Here is a 17,054-nt window from a genome sequence, read left to right on the forward strand (position 1 = left end):
ATTGTATGTAAATGAAGTGGCGCACAGCACAATTTGCTATTTTCCTAAGAATATGGTCGTTGCGCTAAGACGTTTCAATACCACGTCTTAATTTAGCGCAAAGTCCAAATTCAGTTCCTGCAGTTGCAGTTTGGAGATTTCACCAGCAGGTGGTAATAAAGTTAATGTCCAAACTCTTAAAATAAAATGGAACATTAAATGAAGTCCCTGACAATCACTGTCGTAGCCCTTTTGTGAAAAAAAAAAAAAATAATTATGAGATTGTGTAAAACTATCTAAAGGTCATGGCTTATTTTTCAATTATTGTCATTATGTTTGTATTTACAATTGTATTTATGATCTTATTGTTTTTTTTTTGTATTTTGAGAGTGATTTTTAAGTCACTGCAAAAGGGGCCAGTGGAAGAAGTTGGACAGAGTTAAATGTTTGGATTTGGTATGATTTGTTTTTACCACTTTTGTTATTTTGATCATATTTTCATTTAGTTTGAAGTGTAATTTAAATGTAGAACTATTTTTTTTTTTTTTTTTCATTTTTTTGTGTTTCAGTACATGAATTAAATTTTTTTTAAATCAATGTTGACCAGTAGAAGCGAAGTGCGTTCCGATACAATTGCTGTTAATACTAGCCATGATTTGTGTGTCAGTAGATGAAAATGATTAATAATACTTACATTCTCTATAATTTAACGGAGCCTACATTCATATCCTGAACCATATTTTCCATGCATATAAAAGGAGCGTGTCCCATTTAACAAGGATGCAGTTAATGCACAAAATAATGTAAATCCATATTTCTGTTCTTCTAATTAATTGCATACTGTCCATTTTACACTACCAACTTCTTATGAATGTGCTGTCTTTGTTTATATCGCTGGTGCTTGACTGGGAATGGACTTAATAATAGGACGGATATGGTGCCAGAGAACATCCTCTCTTGACCTGATTAGCACCCGGCACACATGATTTTGCCAAACCCACTTGTACCTAGACTAAGCGCATGCTTGTACGAAAATACCAAAACTTCATGGCCATGCCCATTGACTTTGTGCTTATGACTTAAGGCATTGCATTACGCGGAATGCCTGCACTCTTAAAATAGGGCCCTCAATGTTGTAACCAAAGCATTAAGCAAGAAATCGCATCTTTTGTTTTATTTTGAGTTTTTGTCCTGTCACGACAAGTGCAAAAATATTTTTTCATTAAGTTAGTTTCAATTATCATTGCATCGGTTAGCCCTGCCCACAGTAAAATCTAATTGGTCCAAATAAACACTAGAAATAAAACACAAAATAAACACTAGAGGCGCTACAACAACAATTACTTTTTTTTTTTTTTTTTTTTTTTACTTTTTCACAAATCTCGAGTAAACAACAAGCTATTAGTTCATAAGCACTTTTCACCCAGTTCCTCACACAATGCTATTTTATGACATCTAAACACTTGCACTATAGTGCATGACTTGTAGGGCGATACTTTTTAATATTCGCATTACATAACCAACTACATTTACAAGCTTGTTTGAGTGCAATCATATTTCGCGGTAGCTCGCATGTGCGGCAAAAATTGTTGGCACAACAAGTGATTGTTTCACTTTTTCATCTCACATTTGCTTTTTATGACACTATCGGTTAGGTTCAGGGCAGGGAGCCTGTTTCCATTCGATAAAAATGGTGTGCGTGATGACGTCATGCCTAAAAAAACACTTTGTCGCATAAGTTTTGGTTTAGCGCAAAATAAATCTGCCCTGAAGCCGTTTCCATTCAGAAATGTGTGTTTATCGCTAATTCGCCTGCCAGATGTCCCTAATTTATTTCCTCCGAAGTTTTGGTAAATGGGGAGAGTATTGAGATAATTCATTGAAATTAGCCAACTTACTGTCATTTTAATTTCACAAATAAACGCAAACAGAAGAGGAGGAATTGCAATCAAAAGGGAGCAGTTGCTCTTGTGATAGGACTGTAATATTGGTCCTAATGTTGCACCTATTGCAAGTTGCCATCGGTTCCAACCCGAAAACGAATCATCACGGCCCTGTTCAAGCTGGCAGCCTGCACCAAGTAGTGGGGGAAACTTTCGGTCTTAGTACAAAGACCATCCATCGATGTGTATATGCTGTGTGCACAGCTATTAAAGAAAAACTGATGCGGTGTAATATCAGGGTTTACATATGATACATTCCTGATATTCAATAGGCTATATTGAACAATCATCTAATCTAAAGCATCGCCATCACAACTGCATTATGTCCTGCATATTTGTCCAGCAACTTTAATGACCAACTGAGCTTGATTATCATCCAAAATTAATTTTAGTGTCATAATGCAATTTACATTTTCTGAAGAAGCTCAGCAAATGCGATCCGAGATAAAGAGGGTTCGATTTAAACAATTTAAAAGTTTTAAAAGGTTCAAAAGCTGGTTTTCTGAAAGTAAACTCATTGGACAAATAGTTCTGATAGTTTCTAGTCTTGAAGTGTAGAAAATGTCATTCAGCCACTTTATTCGTCTACAGAACAGGGAACGGCTAATTTAAGTTTGTGTAAAGAAAAGACATATATAGGTCTAAAAAAATATATATAGGTCATTTGCTAATTTATTTAATTTAATATAGGGAATTTTGCCAGCATTTTTTCAAAAGCTAAACAATAATTTTATAGAATTGGGCTATATGTTCGTGTTCCAAAAAAGCACCCTGAAGCTTTTCTTCTAGTATTGTGTATTTATTTTGAATTTAAAACATCTTTGTGCACACAAACTATAAGTTTTTTTGTATTGTGGGCTAATTCCATTTCTGACTGCTGTCTATTATTTTGAATGGTGTGAAAAAGCAACTTTAATAAACAAACGGATGGCTACCGCGATTACATTAATCACAAACAGTGGCCATTCATTTGTTCTCCGTGCACTTGTCGATGTGCATGATACGAGATATTTGTGTTGGTACTCCTGGAAGTGTCATCTTTGCAGTGATCGGATCTTTATGGCGTTAAGATCAATCCATAATCACGTACAATAAATTGGCTTTCAGGTATCCTATACTTTGTGTCATGATTAACACAGGCTAACGATTGGAGCAAATTCTGTCACGTGACACTACATTTTTGCGTTAATGCCAATTTACTCGACAAAAAGTGTTTCCAAACCAGTTTTTCGCGACATTTGATGTATCGACATAGAGTTTATGCGCTAGAGTCAAACGGAAAAATATTATGTCGACACTTGTGGAAATTTTAGCGATAATTTGCGTTTCCATCAGCTTAATTTTGATGTGCTAAAACTTTTTTCGCAAAAAAACCTTGGATGGAAATTTATTTATTGAAAACCTCTTCTGTTTGAGAGAACATTTAACTTGCTTTCAATGCCAACTAGTGGACATTTCACCTCGGAACTGCCACAATCTGTACGTCTAAGATGTCGCCACAGTTGCATATTTTTCATGAGATCAGGCTCTAAACGTCAGATATGTTCTGATTGGCTGTGATTTTGTTGTGTTCAGTTGCCCCTCACAGTGAAATCTCAATGGTCTAATATCTCGGCCCACATAGCTTTATATTAAAAATCAAATATGTTCTGATTGGCTGTAATTTTGGTGCATTGGGTAGCACCACACAAAGTGAAATTCCTTTAATTTAAAATACCACTCTACATAGCTTTATATTTAAAATCAAAGAAGAACTGATTGACCAATTTTGTTGCTTCGCACAGCATTTTGCTGTTAAGTCAAATAAAATTAAGATAATGTTTGAGGAAACAGATAGCTTGCTCTACCACCCATCTCCTTTTCTTGGCCTGCCCTTCTTGTTTTCATCCTGTAGAATGATGGCACACCTCACTGCCCTTACACACTTATAGGCCTGAGCACTTTGTTTTTCTCTTTTCTGACTGAGTTCCTACCTAAAGAAAGGCGCACTGATACAGAAGCAGTGGTCCAAAACTGCTGGTACATGAGGAAGGCAATGGTGCCTGACTCCTTTGTGCAGTTCAGTGGCTCTGGCAAGACCCTGCTCTGCATTCAGTAAAAACCCTCACAAACTCACTCTCCTTTTCAGCCATTAATTGTGGATTTTGTCCATTTAGTAAAACCATGCTACTTCCTTATGCAAGAGAGGCGCAGTTGGCTCAAAGTAAAGAGATTTTTATTGTAGGATAAGTGATACAGTGGAACAGACAGGGCTGATTTTGGTGACTGTAAAGCTCTGCATCTCTGTGTCAAGGCAAATCAATGAGTAGCCACATTCACACAAAGCAGCTGGCAGTAGAACAGTAAAACCTCATTCTCAACCTCAGGTAACCAGATCTTCCTGCAAAAAGAGGGGGAAAAAAAGCAAATGTGCCAGTTTTTTTCAATAAATAAGCCCAGAGCAAGCTGGGGAGGATAACTTAAGATTTCAAGAGCGTGCAAGGTATTCCGCAATCGTATTAAGGCGAAGTAAAAAAAGCTTGGGTCTGTTAGGTATATTAGGTGGCCTTAAGTAATATGTACTAACATTAAATACATACAAGACTATGTATTTACTGTGTAACTACATGTTGTTCTGCAAAATGCCCACATTTCCTGCTACTCAGGTTGAGGTCCATGTAGTTTTAGGAGTAAGGGTAGGGTTAGGATTAGGGGTTAGAGTTTGGTTCTGGGGTAAGGGTTGGGTTGGGTTAGGGTAAAGTTAACAGTGCAACTACAAATGTAATTAAATGCAAGTACTTTAAATGTGATTACAATGCAACAACTTGTATGTACATAATATGTACATTGTATCAAATGGTTAATTACATAGTAGTTAAGGCCACCTAATATAAAGTAGGTCCAAAGCTTGATTTGTTAACTTTTCCTTAAGGGTATGAATAATTTTTCTTATGAGTGTGTACCCCTCACCTCATCATTGTTTTCTCTTTTGAGTTTTGTTAAGTCATTTTAACTAAGGCACAAACTCATTTTAGACACACCCCAGTGCAATGTTTCTTAGTGATTAACATTTTTATTGATTCACACAGAAAACACGAGAAACAAAACATATATACATGGAATCAACATTTAACATTTAATCCCCACCCCGACCCCCAACAAACACTCCCGTGGTCACATAAGCATATATACACACACACACACACACACACACACACACACAAATATATATAATAATCACACATCTCTACATCTAAACCTCTCTCTCCGCTGTCTCTCCCTGAGAGCCCTCCAAGAACGCCAACCGCTTGCCCCATTTCCCAACAAACAAATCCAAATTACCCAGTCTACTAAATACCATTTCCTCATATGCCGCCACCCTCCCCATCTCCGTGCACCACTCCTGAAATGGGGGCGCTCCAGCCTACTTCCATCCCCTCAAAACAATCTGTCTGGCAACCATCACACTGGTCAGGGCCCAATTCTTTACAGTGCATCCGGAAAGTATTCACAGTGCTTCACTTTTTCCACATTTTGTTATGTTACAGCCTTATTCCAAAATGGATTAAATTCATTATTTTCCTCAAAATTCTACAAACAATACCCCATAATTACAATCCTCATAGATAAATGTAATGAAGCCCACCTGATCACATCACTCGAAAACCTTTTTATTAAGGGGTCAAAATTAACTCTAATTAAATCACACAAATTAGCTGGGAATAAAATGCCCAAATATTTAATGCCCTGTTTGGGCCACTGGAAGGCACCCGGCAGTAAGGCTGTTACTGGGCAGTATGCTGTCAGAGCCAAAGCTTTGGATTTAGACCAATTGACTCTGTATCCTGAGAACTTAGAAAAGGTATTAATAATTCTGTGAAGGCAAGGCATAGATTTAATGGGATCAGAGATTAATAATAAAATATCATCTGCTTAAAGCAAAAGTATATGCGCCGTATCTCCCGCCACCACCCCTGGAAAATCATCCCAGAACAATAATGGGGAAAGAGGGCAACCCTGCCAGGTGCCCCTATCCAGAGTAAAATAATCTGAAATTAAACCATTTGTTTGTACCGCCACTACAGGATGTCTATAAAGTAACTTAATCCATCCAATAAAAGTGTTCCCTTATATTTCCAAAATCTTAAAAAGGTAATCCCATTCTACCATATCAAACGCCTTTTCGGCGTCAAGTGAGATGGCAGCGACCGGAGTCTGATCATTCGCCACTGACCACATGATATTGATGAAACGCCTGATGTTATCAGAAGAGCTGCGACCCCGAATAAACCCCACCTGATCTATATGTACAAGAGATGTCATAACTTAATTGGTTAGCCAGGATTTTTGACAATATTTTTATGTCTAGCTGGATCAGGGAAATTGGATGGTAACTCTTACATTTGCTTGGATCTTTGTCCTTTTTAAGAATCAGACTGATCCGGGCTTGTGTCATAGTTGGTGGAAGCTTCACATTCTTTAATGATTCCATATAAACTTCTAACAAAAGTGGAGCCAGTTCTGTAGCATAAGATCTAAAAAATTAAGCAGCAAAGCCGTCTGGCCCCGGAGCCTTGCCTGTAGGCAAGTTTATCTCAGAATGTAGAGAATTTGTTTGCTCAGTTGTCAGTTTAGGGAGTTCTAATGGTTCCACAAATATTCTAATATCTTCATCAGTAGATGAAGAAGTGGAACTATAGAGATCAAGATAGAATTCTTTATAAGCATTATTAATATCAATGGCTGAGGTAAATATTTCACCACCAGCAGATTTCACTGCTGGGAATGGTAGAAAAAGACTCTCTCTGCTTTATATATCTAGCCAAAAGCTTCCCTACTTTGTCCCCCGACTCAAAGTATGACTGTCTTGCCCTGAATAGCCAAAACTCCACCTTCCGCAACAAAATAGTATTATATCTGTAAAAAAAACATGTAGATTCATCCATTTAACTGTCTCAAAGGTGTGTGCCTCCACAAAACAAGCTCCAGCCGCAAGCGGAAACAGCACACCAAAAAAAACGGGCCGTTCAGTTCTTCGGGCAGTCAAACTCACTCCAAACTCCAGCTAACAGGAGGCATAAGCACCAAAATGAGCAGATTCATCCACAAGCTGTCCCGAAGAAATGATTCTACACAAAGCAAACTCCAGCTGCTAGGCAGAACCAGCACAAAACGGAACGAAAGTCACCCAGTTTCCTCAAACAGTCAAGTGAATGTTCAGTGAGTCAGGTCCACTAGGCGGCAACATGAAAATCACCAAATGGCTTACTCACTCGATTGTCTTTATGTAGGACAATGCTTGCTGTGGGCATGTAAATTCTCTACAGCCATCCTTAGTATCTATTCTCAGTTTGGCTGGAAACATCAGAACAAAAGCGAACTTCCGTTGATGTAAGAATTTATTGCATTCCCTGAATCGGTCACGTTTCCCTCTTGTCGAATTCGCAAAGTCTGGGAACAAGAAAATGTTGTGGTTCTTCCAACAATGCCTTCCGCACAACACAAGATCTTTATCGGATGATCTCAGAAATTTGGCCAGAATTTATCGGGGCCTGTCTCTCTCCGTGGATCTTCGAGCCGGAACCCTGTGAGCTTGCTTGATTTCCAGCTTATGGCCTGTTATGTCAAACAGACTTGGGAAGAGCTCGACCAGAAATTTCACATCTCGGCCTTCCTCATGCTCAGGAATTCCAACAATTCGGATGTAGTTTCATCGATTACGATTCCCCAAATCCTCCTGTTTTTCCCAGACTCATTCCAAATCTCCCTTGGTCGCTGGCGGATTAGCAGTTAATTCCCTCTCCAATTACTTCAGATAATCGATCCGTTCTCAATGTCCAACAATCTTGTAACCAACTCAGAGAATTTTGTCTCCATGGAAGTGATCGATGGACGTATCACAGCAAGATCCTCCAAGTCTGCAATGACCTTCGTCAGCATTGCCAACACATTCATCAATTCACGCCGGATTTCTTTCAATTCACCGTCCAAATTAAGTCTGCTGCAGGGAATCAGCTTGAACACGTACGTGTGTTCTGTTCACTCTATCTCCCTCCAAAAAATCTTATTTTATTCGACGAGATGGCAGCAAGTGCTATAAATTTTTTTTTTCCTCTACCATCTTTTATACTAAAATGTCGATCTGAAATATAGTTGCCGTTCTAATGCATTTTAGCCCTCACAGATGTGCTCGTCCATAGACATTCAGTGTAATTTTCAGTTTATGCATCCCCATTTTTTCATTGAATATACCGGACCTCTGTGTGGATTAGAAGCAAAATCTAGGTGTCCTTAGAAAGCTGAGATCCTCCCCTTTGCGATGATATATACGATTTTATCATCAATATTTGATAACATATATTTCCGATGATTTGTTTAGCATGCATTTCCTACTTGACCGCATATTTTGTTCAGGACATCTAAGATATAACATTGGTATATTCACATAAGCAAGCTCACAGACAAGTAAAAAATGGCTAATTGTGTATAAAACTGCCTAAGGTAAGAGCAGATATAAAGTTTTTAGCTATTTGGGGTCTTACAGTGGCAGTGATCGGCAGATTAAAAAGACATTTGTATTTAAAGGACCACAGAAATCATATTTCATATTGTGATTCTTTTGAATGGTGTGGTATAATGGCAACAAAATAAACTGTACAGTCGCATTCCTTAGAATAAGAGCTTTCATTTGATATATGATTTGTCTTTTTGTTTCATTCATATTAATATTTCGACCAAATTACCCCTAGGTGGCGCTTATTTGCGACGCAGATGTTTTCAGGCCTTTTTTTGTGTATCATCAATACAGATGTGATTGTTATATATGAAAAGTTCAGATTCTAAACATACAAACGATACCACATGATGTATCCGAAGACTTGGAACATTTTAAGTTCGAGTAAACGTTTGACATCCGCAGGCAGTTCCACACAGTTGAAGAGGCTAAGAAACATTGTCCTTGTTTTGATATCCTGGCCTTGTATTAATATAAAGCCTTCTCTCATTCCTTTTCAATCTCTTCTTGTTTTTTGTTTTAGATTCTCATAGCTAAGTCACCTGTGGCCCCTTTTGCCGTGCTGAGCTACACTGTTCAGAGGGAGGGCATCTGTCTGCACGGTAAGTGTGTTACAGTAGATGTATACTGAAAAATAACCCTGAAACTACTAGAAACACTAAAAGCTACTTGGAAATGATCCAAATTATGAAATAAAATTCTGATTAAAAAACAAAACAAAAAACAACCTTTAAGGCATTTCAGAGCAAATGCTGAGAGATATGCTAAATATCATAAAAAGTCTGGAAAATATTGAGATATGTTTTTCAGCTATATCGCCAAGCCCTAATGTTTTTTTTTTAGTTTTTTTTTTTTTTTATGTAAAGTGAATTTTAATCCCATTTACACATCAAAGTCACATCAAAGTACTGTTTTTTTTTTTTTTTTTTTTTTTTTCACTCAATTTAAGTATTCTGAAACAGAAAAAAATGCCATGGTTAATCTGAGAAAAGGCTAATAACACACATGCACTCATCTGTGTGTGTGGTTTGCATTGTTAGTGTTGAACATTCTCAGTCAGAATTGCTCTGCATTTTAACCTCCAGCGCCTCTGGCACCCTTTTCAGGACCATTAGAATTCATCCGTGGGCTTCCCAACTCACCACAGGGCGGTTTGTGTGGATTCCCAACACCACAAAACTTTAATGGGAAACAGCATATCAGAGGAAAACATAGTGGGAATGTTTTAGCTTTTTAGCAAAGGTTTATGGTGGTGTATACGTGGTGGAGTTTTAACAGCACTTGGAAGAGGTTCTTTCCTTCAAAATACTTGAAATTCACCCTGATTTATCTGGGTTCATTTGGGTTTGAAATGTAAAGGGATATTTGAAACTATATTTACTCACCTTCATGTTGTTTTAAACGCATGTGACTTTGTTTCATCTTTGGAAAACAAAAGAAGATGGGCAGAATGTTTTATTTTTGATAAACTATCGCTTTAAGTAGTTTGGTTATACATTTTTTTAAATGCATTTTTATCAACTCAGCATTATTTAATAACACTGAATAATAGTAAAAACAGTTCACAGTTCCTGTTAATGCCTGTGCCAAAGCTGATATGAGCCGACATTAGGTGCTTGTTCTTGTTTTTGCTGAGTTTTTTGTTTCGGTGCTTTTATTTAGACAGCAATATAATACATTTTGTATGGGAAATTATTGTATTAAAGACTTTCGTTGAAATCCTCATGTACATCAGTAGTTCTGAGTAAAACCCTGTTTCTGTGTTTTGCTGAAAAGACACTCTATAAAGTGTCTGTGTATTGTGCGTCTTTGTGTCCGAGATTGAGCGAAAGTCTTGTGTGTGTCCAGTTCAATCCAGCTATTGAATTGTTTTGCTGTTGCACGGCTCTCTGCATCATTCGTGTTAATCAGTCTCACTCAACAAGTGCATCTTTGATGTGCAGTGCTCATGGCCTGACAGCTTCAAATAAAGACCCTGTATGATAATGGCCTTTCAAACACTCTTCACACTACTTTCAGAGCTCTTTACACCACGTAAGTCATCCACATACGCACAGTACTAGTTCCTGCTAATTTTTTACCCCATCAAGATAATTGCTGCTTAAAGAAATGGCTCACCCAAAAATTTTATATACACTACCGTTCAAAAGTTTAGGGTCACTTACTCATTCTTTATTTATTTATTTATTTATTTTTTCTCCACATTTTAGAATAATAGTAAAGTCATCACAACTGTGGAATAATAGAAATGGAAATAAGGGAATCATGTTGTGACTAACAAAATCCAAAATAAATCAAAACTATGTTATATTTTAGCATCTTCAAAGTGGCCACACTTTGCCTAGATTTTGCAGAAATGTATTCTTGGCATTTTCTCAACCAACTTCTTGAGGTATCACCCTGGGATGCTTTTTAAACAGTATTGATGGAGTTCCCATCTATATGCTGGGCACATAGTGGTTGCTTTTCTTAATTATTTGATCCAAGTCATCCATTTCAAAAACTTTTTCTTTTTTAATAAAATTTTTGTGTTGTAATTAAATAAATTAATATGTTGGCACAATTATATTTTTTGTCTACAAAACTAATTTCAAACATTTAAGCATAACCCTTCAGATAAAAAGATTTCTAAGATCATGAGAAACATTTAAGGCAAGTGACCCCAAACTTTTGAACGGTAGTGTATATAATGGCTGTCAGTTGATTAAAATTTATAATCACGATTAATCACATATTTGTTTGTAGTTAATTGCGATTAATCACAGATTTTGAACTTGATGAAATTTGACAACATATATATACTACTTTTCCTGTCAAAATGCATTTATTTCCATCTTAAGAAAGAAAACAAAACAATATGTAACAATACAATGCTTTAACATATTCCAAACAAAGCCTTCCACAATATAAAGGTAGAAATGCACTAAAATATCACCTATTTAAGTAACATTAAACATTAAAAGTGGGAGGTTGATTATTGAAAGAATTAGTCCCCAATAGGTTGAGCATTCATATTTCATTCATTACATATTTCTATATTCATAATTTTACATTTAAAATATTCATTTGCAACAAATTGTAGTATGTCCGCCCAGAGTCATTACACTGACGCACACACCACAACAGTGCTTCCCTATCAGCGATAAAATGGACCTCTTAGTGCTGTTTTGATGTACAAAACTTGTGATAGAAAGTATTTTCAGCCTATTTTCAGTGGAGTTCAAAGCGGCACTGGACGCTGGCGTTGACGCTCTGCCGCGAATCATGAACTCAGCTTCATGATTGCAGTGGTAAAACGAATAGTCACAGATTCTCTCATGATTGACTCACCTTTAAATCATCCCAGATTTGTACATCTTTCCTTCTTCAGCAGAGCCAAAATGAAGATTTTTATAAGCACATTTCAGCTCTATATGTCCATACAATGGGTGCAATGAGGCTGCTGGCTGTTTGAAGGTCCAAAAGGCATATTTAGGCAGCATAAAAGTAATCAACACAACTCCAGTCGATCAGTTAATGTCTTCTGAAGCTAATCAATAGGTTTGTGTAAAAAAAAAAAAAAATATATATATATATAATCAATACTTTTGTTAACTTTTAAAAAAAGCTTCCTGCTACCAGCCGACCCATCAAGGAGCTGTCGTGTGACATAAGCGTGGTGGCGTGTTCACGCTATAAAATGGAAGTATGTGCTTTGTTTAAAACAGAGGAACGAACGCCACACAAGAATTAGGTCATTTCAAACAGGAATACAGCGCTGGCAGGAAGTAACGATTTATAGTTAAAAACATTTTAATTATCGATTTGTTAAATCATAAATATATTAACTTTATACTTTGTCTCAAAGAACTTGCAAGAAATTGGTTAGTTATCATTCTTTGTCACACACATTCTAGGTTTTTCTCAAAGGTTTAGCTTTTGACACCGTGTTTTCAGGCGATGCGATACAGCAGCTTGCCCGTGTCTCTCCCACACTTGGCTTACCACTTGCGAGTAAAGTCTCCATTCTCTGTACAGTAAATCCGTTCCCATGTTTATAATGCCCGGAATATGCGTCGCACGTTATGAAAAATGGAGCACTGCTCCACACAGTCAGTTTCTGTGCTAAGATGTGCAGTCAAATTGAGCGTGGGGAAGTGGGGAAAAACATTTGGGAAGTTTAAGAAAGTGGGAAAAAAATGTGTTAAACAGTCAACTATTAATCGCAGAAATGAACCCGTTAAATTTCCCAGCCCTAATAATTTCACAATGTAAAATGTCTTAATAGTCCTAAAATATTCTTATTTGTTTTATTTGCAAAATAAGTTTCTATTTGTTTCTTTTGATTTTGGAATAAAATAGGACCTGAATATTATCTTGACAGGCTTCGTGAGAGTTTCCTAACTCTACATTTCACAGACATTTTTTCCCCACTACTTCTCTGTATTTCATTTTAGACAAGAAATAATCATTTTGTTGATTTTTCTTGTGTATACTGTATGATGCCAAAAATGCTAACATAAATATTTGAAAATAATTGACACCACAAATCCCTATTATTCATCTGAAACAAACACCCCCTCCCGCCAACTGTAAAATCATCCAGTTATTCTTTTCCAGATTTAGACAACAGATTAATCACACACTATCTCAAACAGATGTGCCCTTGAAATAATGATGCTTTATTCTCTCATTACAAAATAGACTTTCATCCTATATTTATTTAATGACTCTATGGTATGGAGGTGATTGGGGAAAAACAGCACACTTGGAGTGATTATCTGCCCCCTAACCTATGACAGTCTGCGTGTAAAAGTTTAACATGACATTCCGGCCCACCCCTGCCTCGTCATCTTCTCATTAAATGATCTCATCACATTTCTGGCCACTCCATATTGCTCTCATTACAAGTACATGTCCCTCTATGTTACGTAACTTCCTTTGCCATAAATGTCATGAGACATTTTTCCTTTGCAAGAAGAAAAGCCCTGCCAAAACCCATGTCAACAGGTCCATTCAACTTGAGTGGGATTAAATTTAAGTGGAAAGTTCTAAGATTATTCATTCATCTCAGAGTTTTAACCTTCACAGTAAGCCACAGGTCAAACTCTTTTGGCTAGAAGCACAACCATTACGTTTTGCATCAGGTCTTATTAAAAAAAATGGAAAGACTGGAACAGTTTTCACCATTTATCAGACTTCCCATAGTACAGCATCTTATGTAACACCACAGCTCCATCAGTAAGTCTCAAGTTCCCTTTCTTCGACAGCAAACCAGAAATATGTTACTCTTAACTGTTATTATACTGCATATCATTCAGCATTACCATTTATATTATTAAGCTGGCTATTATTACCATAAATCAGTTTCAAACAAAAACAGACTCAATAAGTAGCTTCGTGTCCCTTTAATTAGAGACCAGATCTTGTTTGTCTTTCACAATCATGGAGAAAGTGTCCTGGGAACACCTAACAGTAAATGTATTTAAAAAGGAAATCCAATTTTGTCTTAATATATGCTTTATATGTTTAATGGAGCAACATTTTTCAAAATAAAAGTACCCTCCGTGGTACACACATTCTTGGTTGGGAAACACTACCCTAGTAGATAAGTTTTTCCATCATCGATGAGAAAGCTGAGCGAAGATGGATGCTCAAATATAGAAGGCAGAGTATAGGAGAGAAAGGAACAAAAGGGATATTACCAAAGATCGTGCATGTCTGTAATTTCGCTTATTGATGCAGGATTGTTAAACAGTCTGTTGGGACTTACCATGAAGCACAAATGGAACATGCTGTCACTGCAGAACTGAATAACTGGCAAGCACAGTGTGTTTGTGCCTGGCTGTCTGTATGTCTCCATATGGCCTACCTTTTTATCTCTCCATGAGTGAGAAATGACTCAGACCTGCTTTCATACGTTATAGTAAACACTTCAGCACTATGACAGAAGCATGCCGACATTATTCATGAATATGTCTCTCACTCCTCTCAGTCTTATTCAGCACATACTGATTCATTTGAATCAGCTGAAAGCTTCACACCTAAATAAATATCCAGAGTACTCATGTGATAACTCATCAGATAATGAGGTAAGAAAATGTGCTCTTAAAATATCTACATCAGTGTATACTTTACTACAGTATACTATTAACATGTGAAGCTTTCAACAGAGAAAAGATAAAATGGAACTTGTGTCCATCAAATGTCTTATCAACCAATCATGTACACACATGAGACCTTCTATTGTGGGAACTGATTACTGTAGCAACTTATCTCCTAAGCTTTGCCATTTGCCACTTGGAGGACAAAATTCTTGAGCTTTATGGTATAATGATCTAACAAAGCCTGACAGGATTCATTTTAAGTTCAGTGTCTGTCGGTAAGGGGAACGGAGTACAACTTAGAACATGTCAGCAAGTCTAATGTACTGTATGTTGAAACCTTCAATCACTGAGCTGTGAAAGATTCATTTGAGATTTTGGCGTGCAAACCCATTTATTTATCTATTCCAGTGCAATATTAAATGCTTTGGAAATGTCTTCTGCGGTGTTAGACCAGTTAATACAGAGTCAAGAGTCAGATTTCTATTGTCCATGAGTCATTACTCAAACAAAATGTGCTATTGTATTACCATTCCCTCTATATGAATATCTTAAATAATAGGGATCATGACACATTATTGTTATAACAGGACTGAAGGACTGGTAAGTGTTATAATGACTTGACTCCAGAATAGTTCAGATGGACCAAGGATGTGACCGTTATCTCAAACTTTTCTTCGATAGACTATGGCCGGTTCCGTGGCAACTGGTAGAACCGTTGCTCAGCAAAGAGAAGGTAATACGTAGGTTGTAGCACATCATGTCTTGGCAGGAATCCTGAAAAACCTGTCTCTTTACTCACATCTTTGGGCCTGTTTACCTGTATTAAGATGTGGTATCAAGAAAGTGCAAAATGGCAAAAGAAGAAAGAGAAAGTGCGCAAGAAATCAGTGCACTGTTTTTCCTAATTATACTTACTTTTGATCTAAAAACAAACATGATGTTTCGAGCCGAATTCTTCGTTATTTTAGTGGAATACCTGTTTTCACTGAGCTTCAGATGTGTTTCTCATCTGTGTCACTGCATGTGGATATCATGCACACTGAATAGATTTGTGAAGTTGTTGTGCATGTCAGTGTATGTACAACAGCAGTACAAAACATGAAAAGGAAATGCAGGAAAGCAGAACGAATGTGGCGGAAAACAAAACTTGAAGTCCATTATAACATCTATAAAGACAGCCTTCTTGCTTTCAATTTGGAACTAGGTACAGCTAGGCAGACTTTCTTCTCAAACATTATAAACAGCAATATAAACAACATCCGCACTCTTTTTGAAGTCCCTGAAAACTGCAGTTGTCAAACCCCTTCTAAACAAGAACAATCTGGATAACTATATTAAACAACTACAGACCAATCTCAAATCTTCCTTTCATAGGCAAGATCATTGAAAAGGTTGTTTTCAATCAGCTGAACAAATTCTTAAACTCGAATGGCTACTTCGACAATTTCCAGTCTAGTTTCCGACTGCATCACTGTACAGAGACGGCGCTTATGAAGATACTTAATGACATTTGGCTAAATACTGATTCAGGCAAAATATCAGTGCTGGTATTACTAGATCTCAGTGCTGCCTTTGACACTGTTGACCACAACATTCTCCTAGACAGATGGGAAAACTGAGTAGGGCTCTCTGGTACAGTCCTCAGCTGGTTCAGGTCATATCTAGATGGAAGGGGTTACTATGTGAACACAGGCAACTATGAATCTGAGTGGACATCCATGATGTGTGAGGTCCCACAAGGCTCAATTCTTGCACCGCTCCTGTTCAAAATATAAATGCTCCCACTTGGACAAATTATGAAAAAGAGCCAAACTGCATACATAGCTATGCAGACGACACCTAGCCACATCGCCAAATGACTACAGCCCCATAGACTCTCTGTGCCAGTGCATTGATTAAATGAACAGTTGGATGTGCCGAAACTTCCTTCAGTTAAACATCGACAAGATAGAGGTCATTGTATTAGGCAAATTACCAAGGTGAACACATACCTTGACTCCAAGGGTCTAAAGACAAAAAATCGAGTAAGGAATCTTGGTGTCTTTTTGAATCAGACTTTAGTTTTAGTAGGCATATCAAAGCAATATCTAAATCAGCCTAATATCATCTAAAAAAAAATATAGCAAGAATTAGATGTTTTGTATCCAGTAAAGACTTTTTCATGCGTTCATCACCAGTAGGGTGGATTACTGCAATGGACTCCTTACCGGCCTTCCCAAAAAGACCATAAGACACCTGCAGCTCATTCAGAATGCTGCTGCCAGGATTCTCACCCAAACCAAAAAATCTGAGCATATTACTCCAGTCCTCATGTATTTACACTGGCTTCCAGTTACATTTAAATTAGATTTTAAAGTACTATTACTCATTTATGAATACTCAATGGCCTAGGACCTAAATATATTGCAGATATGCTTGTTGAATATAAACCTAACAGACCTCTCAGATCATTAGGATCAAGTCAGTTAGAAATTCTAAGGGTTCACTCAAAACAAGGTGAGAGAGCGTTTAGCAATTATGCCACCTGCAGCTGGAACCAGCTTCCAGAAGAGG

At 37.2% G+C, this 17,054-nt stretch overlaps 1 protein-coding gene across 2 annotated transcripts in view; it reads left to right on the forward strand.

The window, feature by feature from the left end:
• The window catches only part of rad51b (RAD51 paralog B), a 67,787-nt gene that overhangs the window by 28,593 nt on the left and 22,140 nt on the right, over positions 1-17,054 (forward strand). For both annotated transcript variants that reach the window (XM_051645369.1, XM_051645368.1), the window contains one exon: positions 8,939-9,017. In XM_051645369.1, the coding sequence (XP_051501329.1) occupies positions 8,939-9,017 (79 nt within the window). The remainder of the gene's footprint in view (positions 1-8,938; positions 9,018-17,054) is intronic.

Source organism: Myxocyprinus asiaticus, chromosome 19 (genome assembly GCF_019703515.2).
Source record: "Myxocyprinus asiaticus isolate MX2 ecotype Aquarium Trade chromosome 19, UBuf_Myxa_2, whole genome shotgun sequence".
NCBI classification, from domain to species: Eukaryota; Metazoa; Chordata; class Actinopteri; order Cypriniformes; family Catostomidae; genus Myxocyprinus; species Myxocyprinus asiaticus.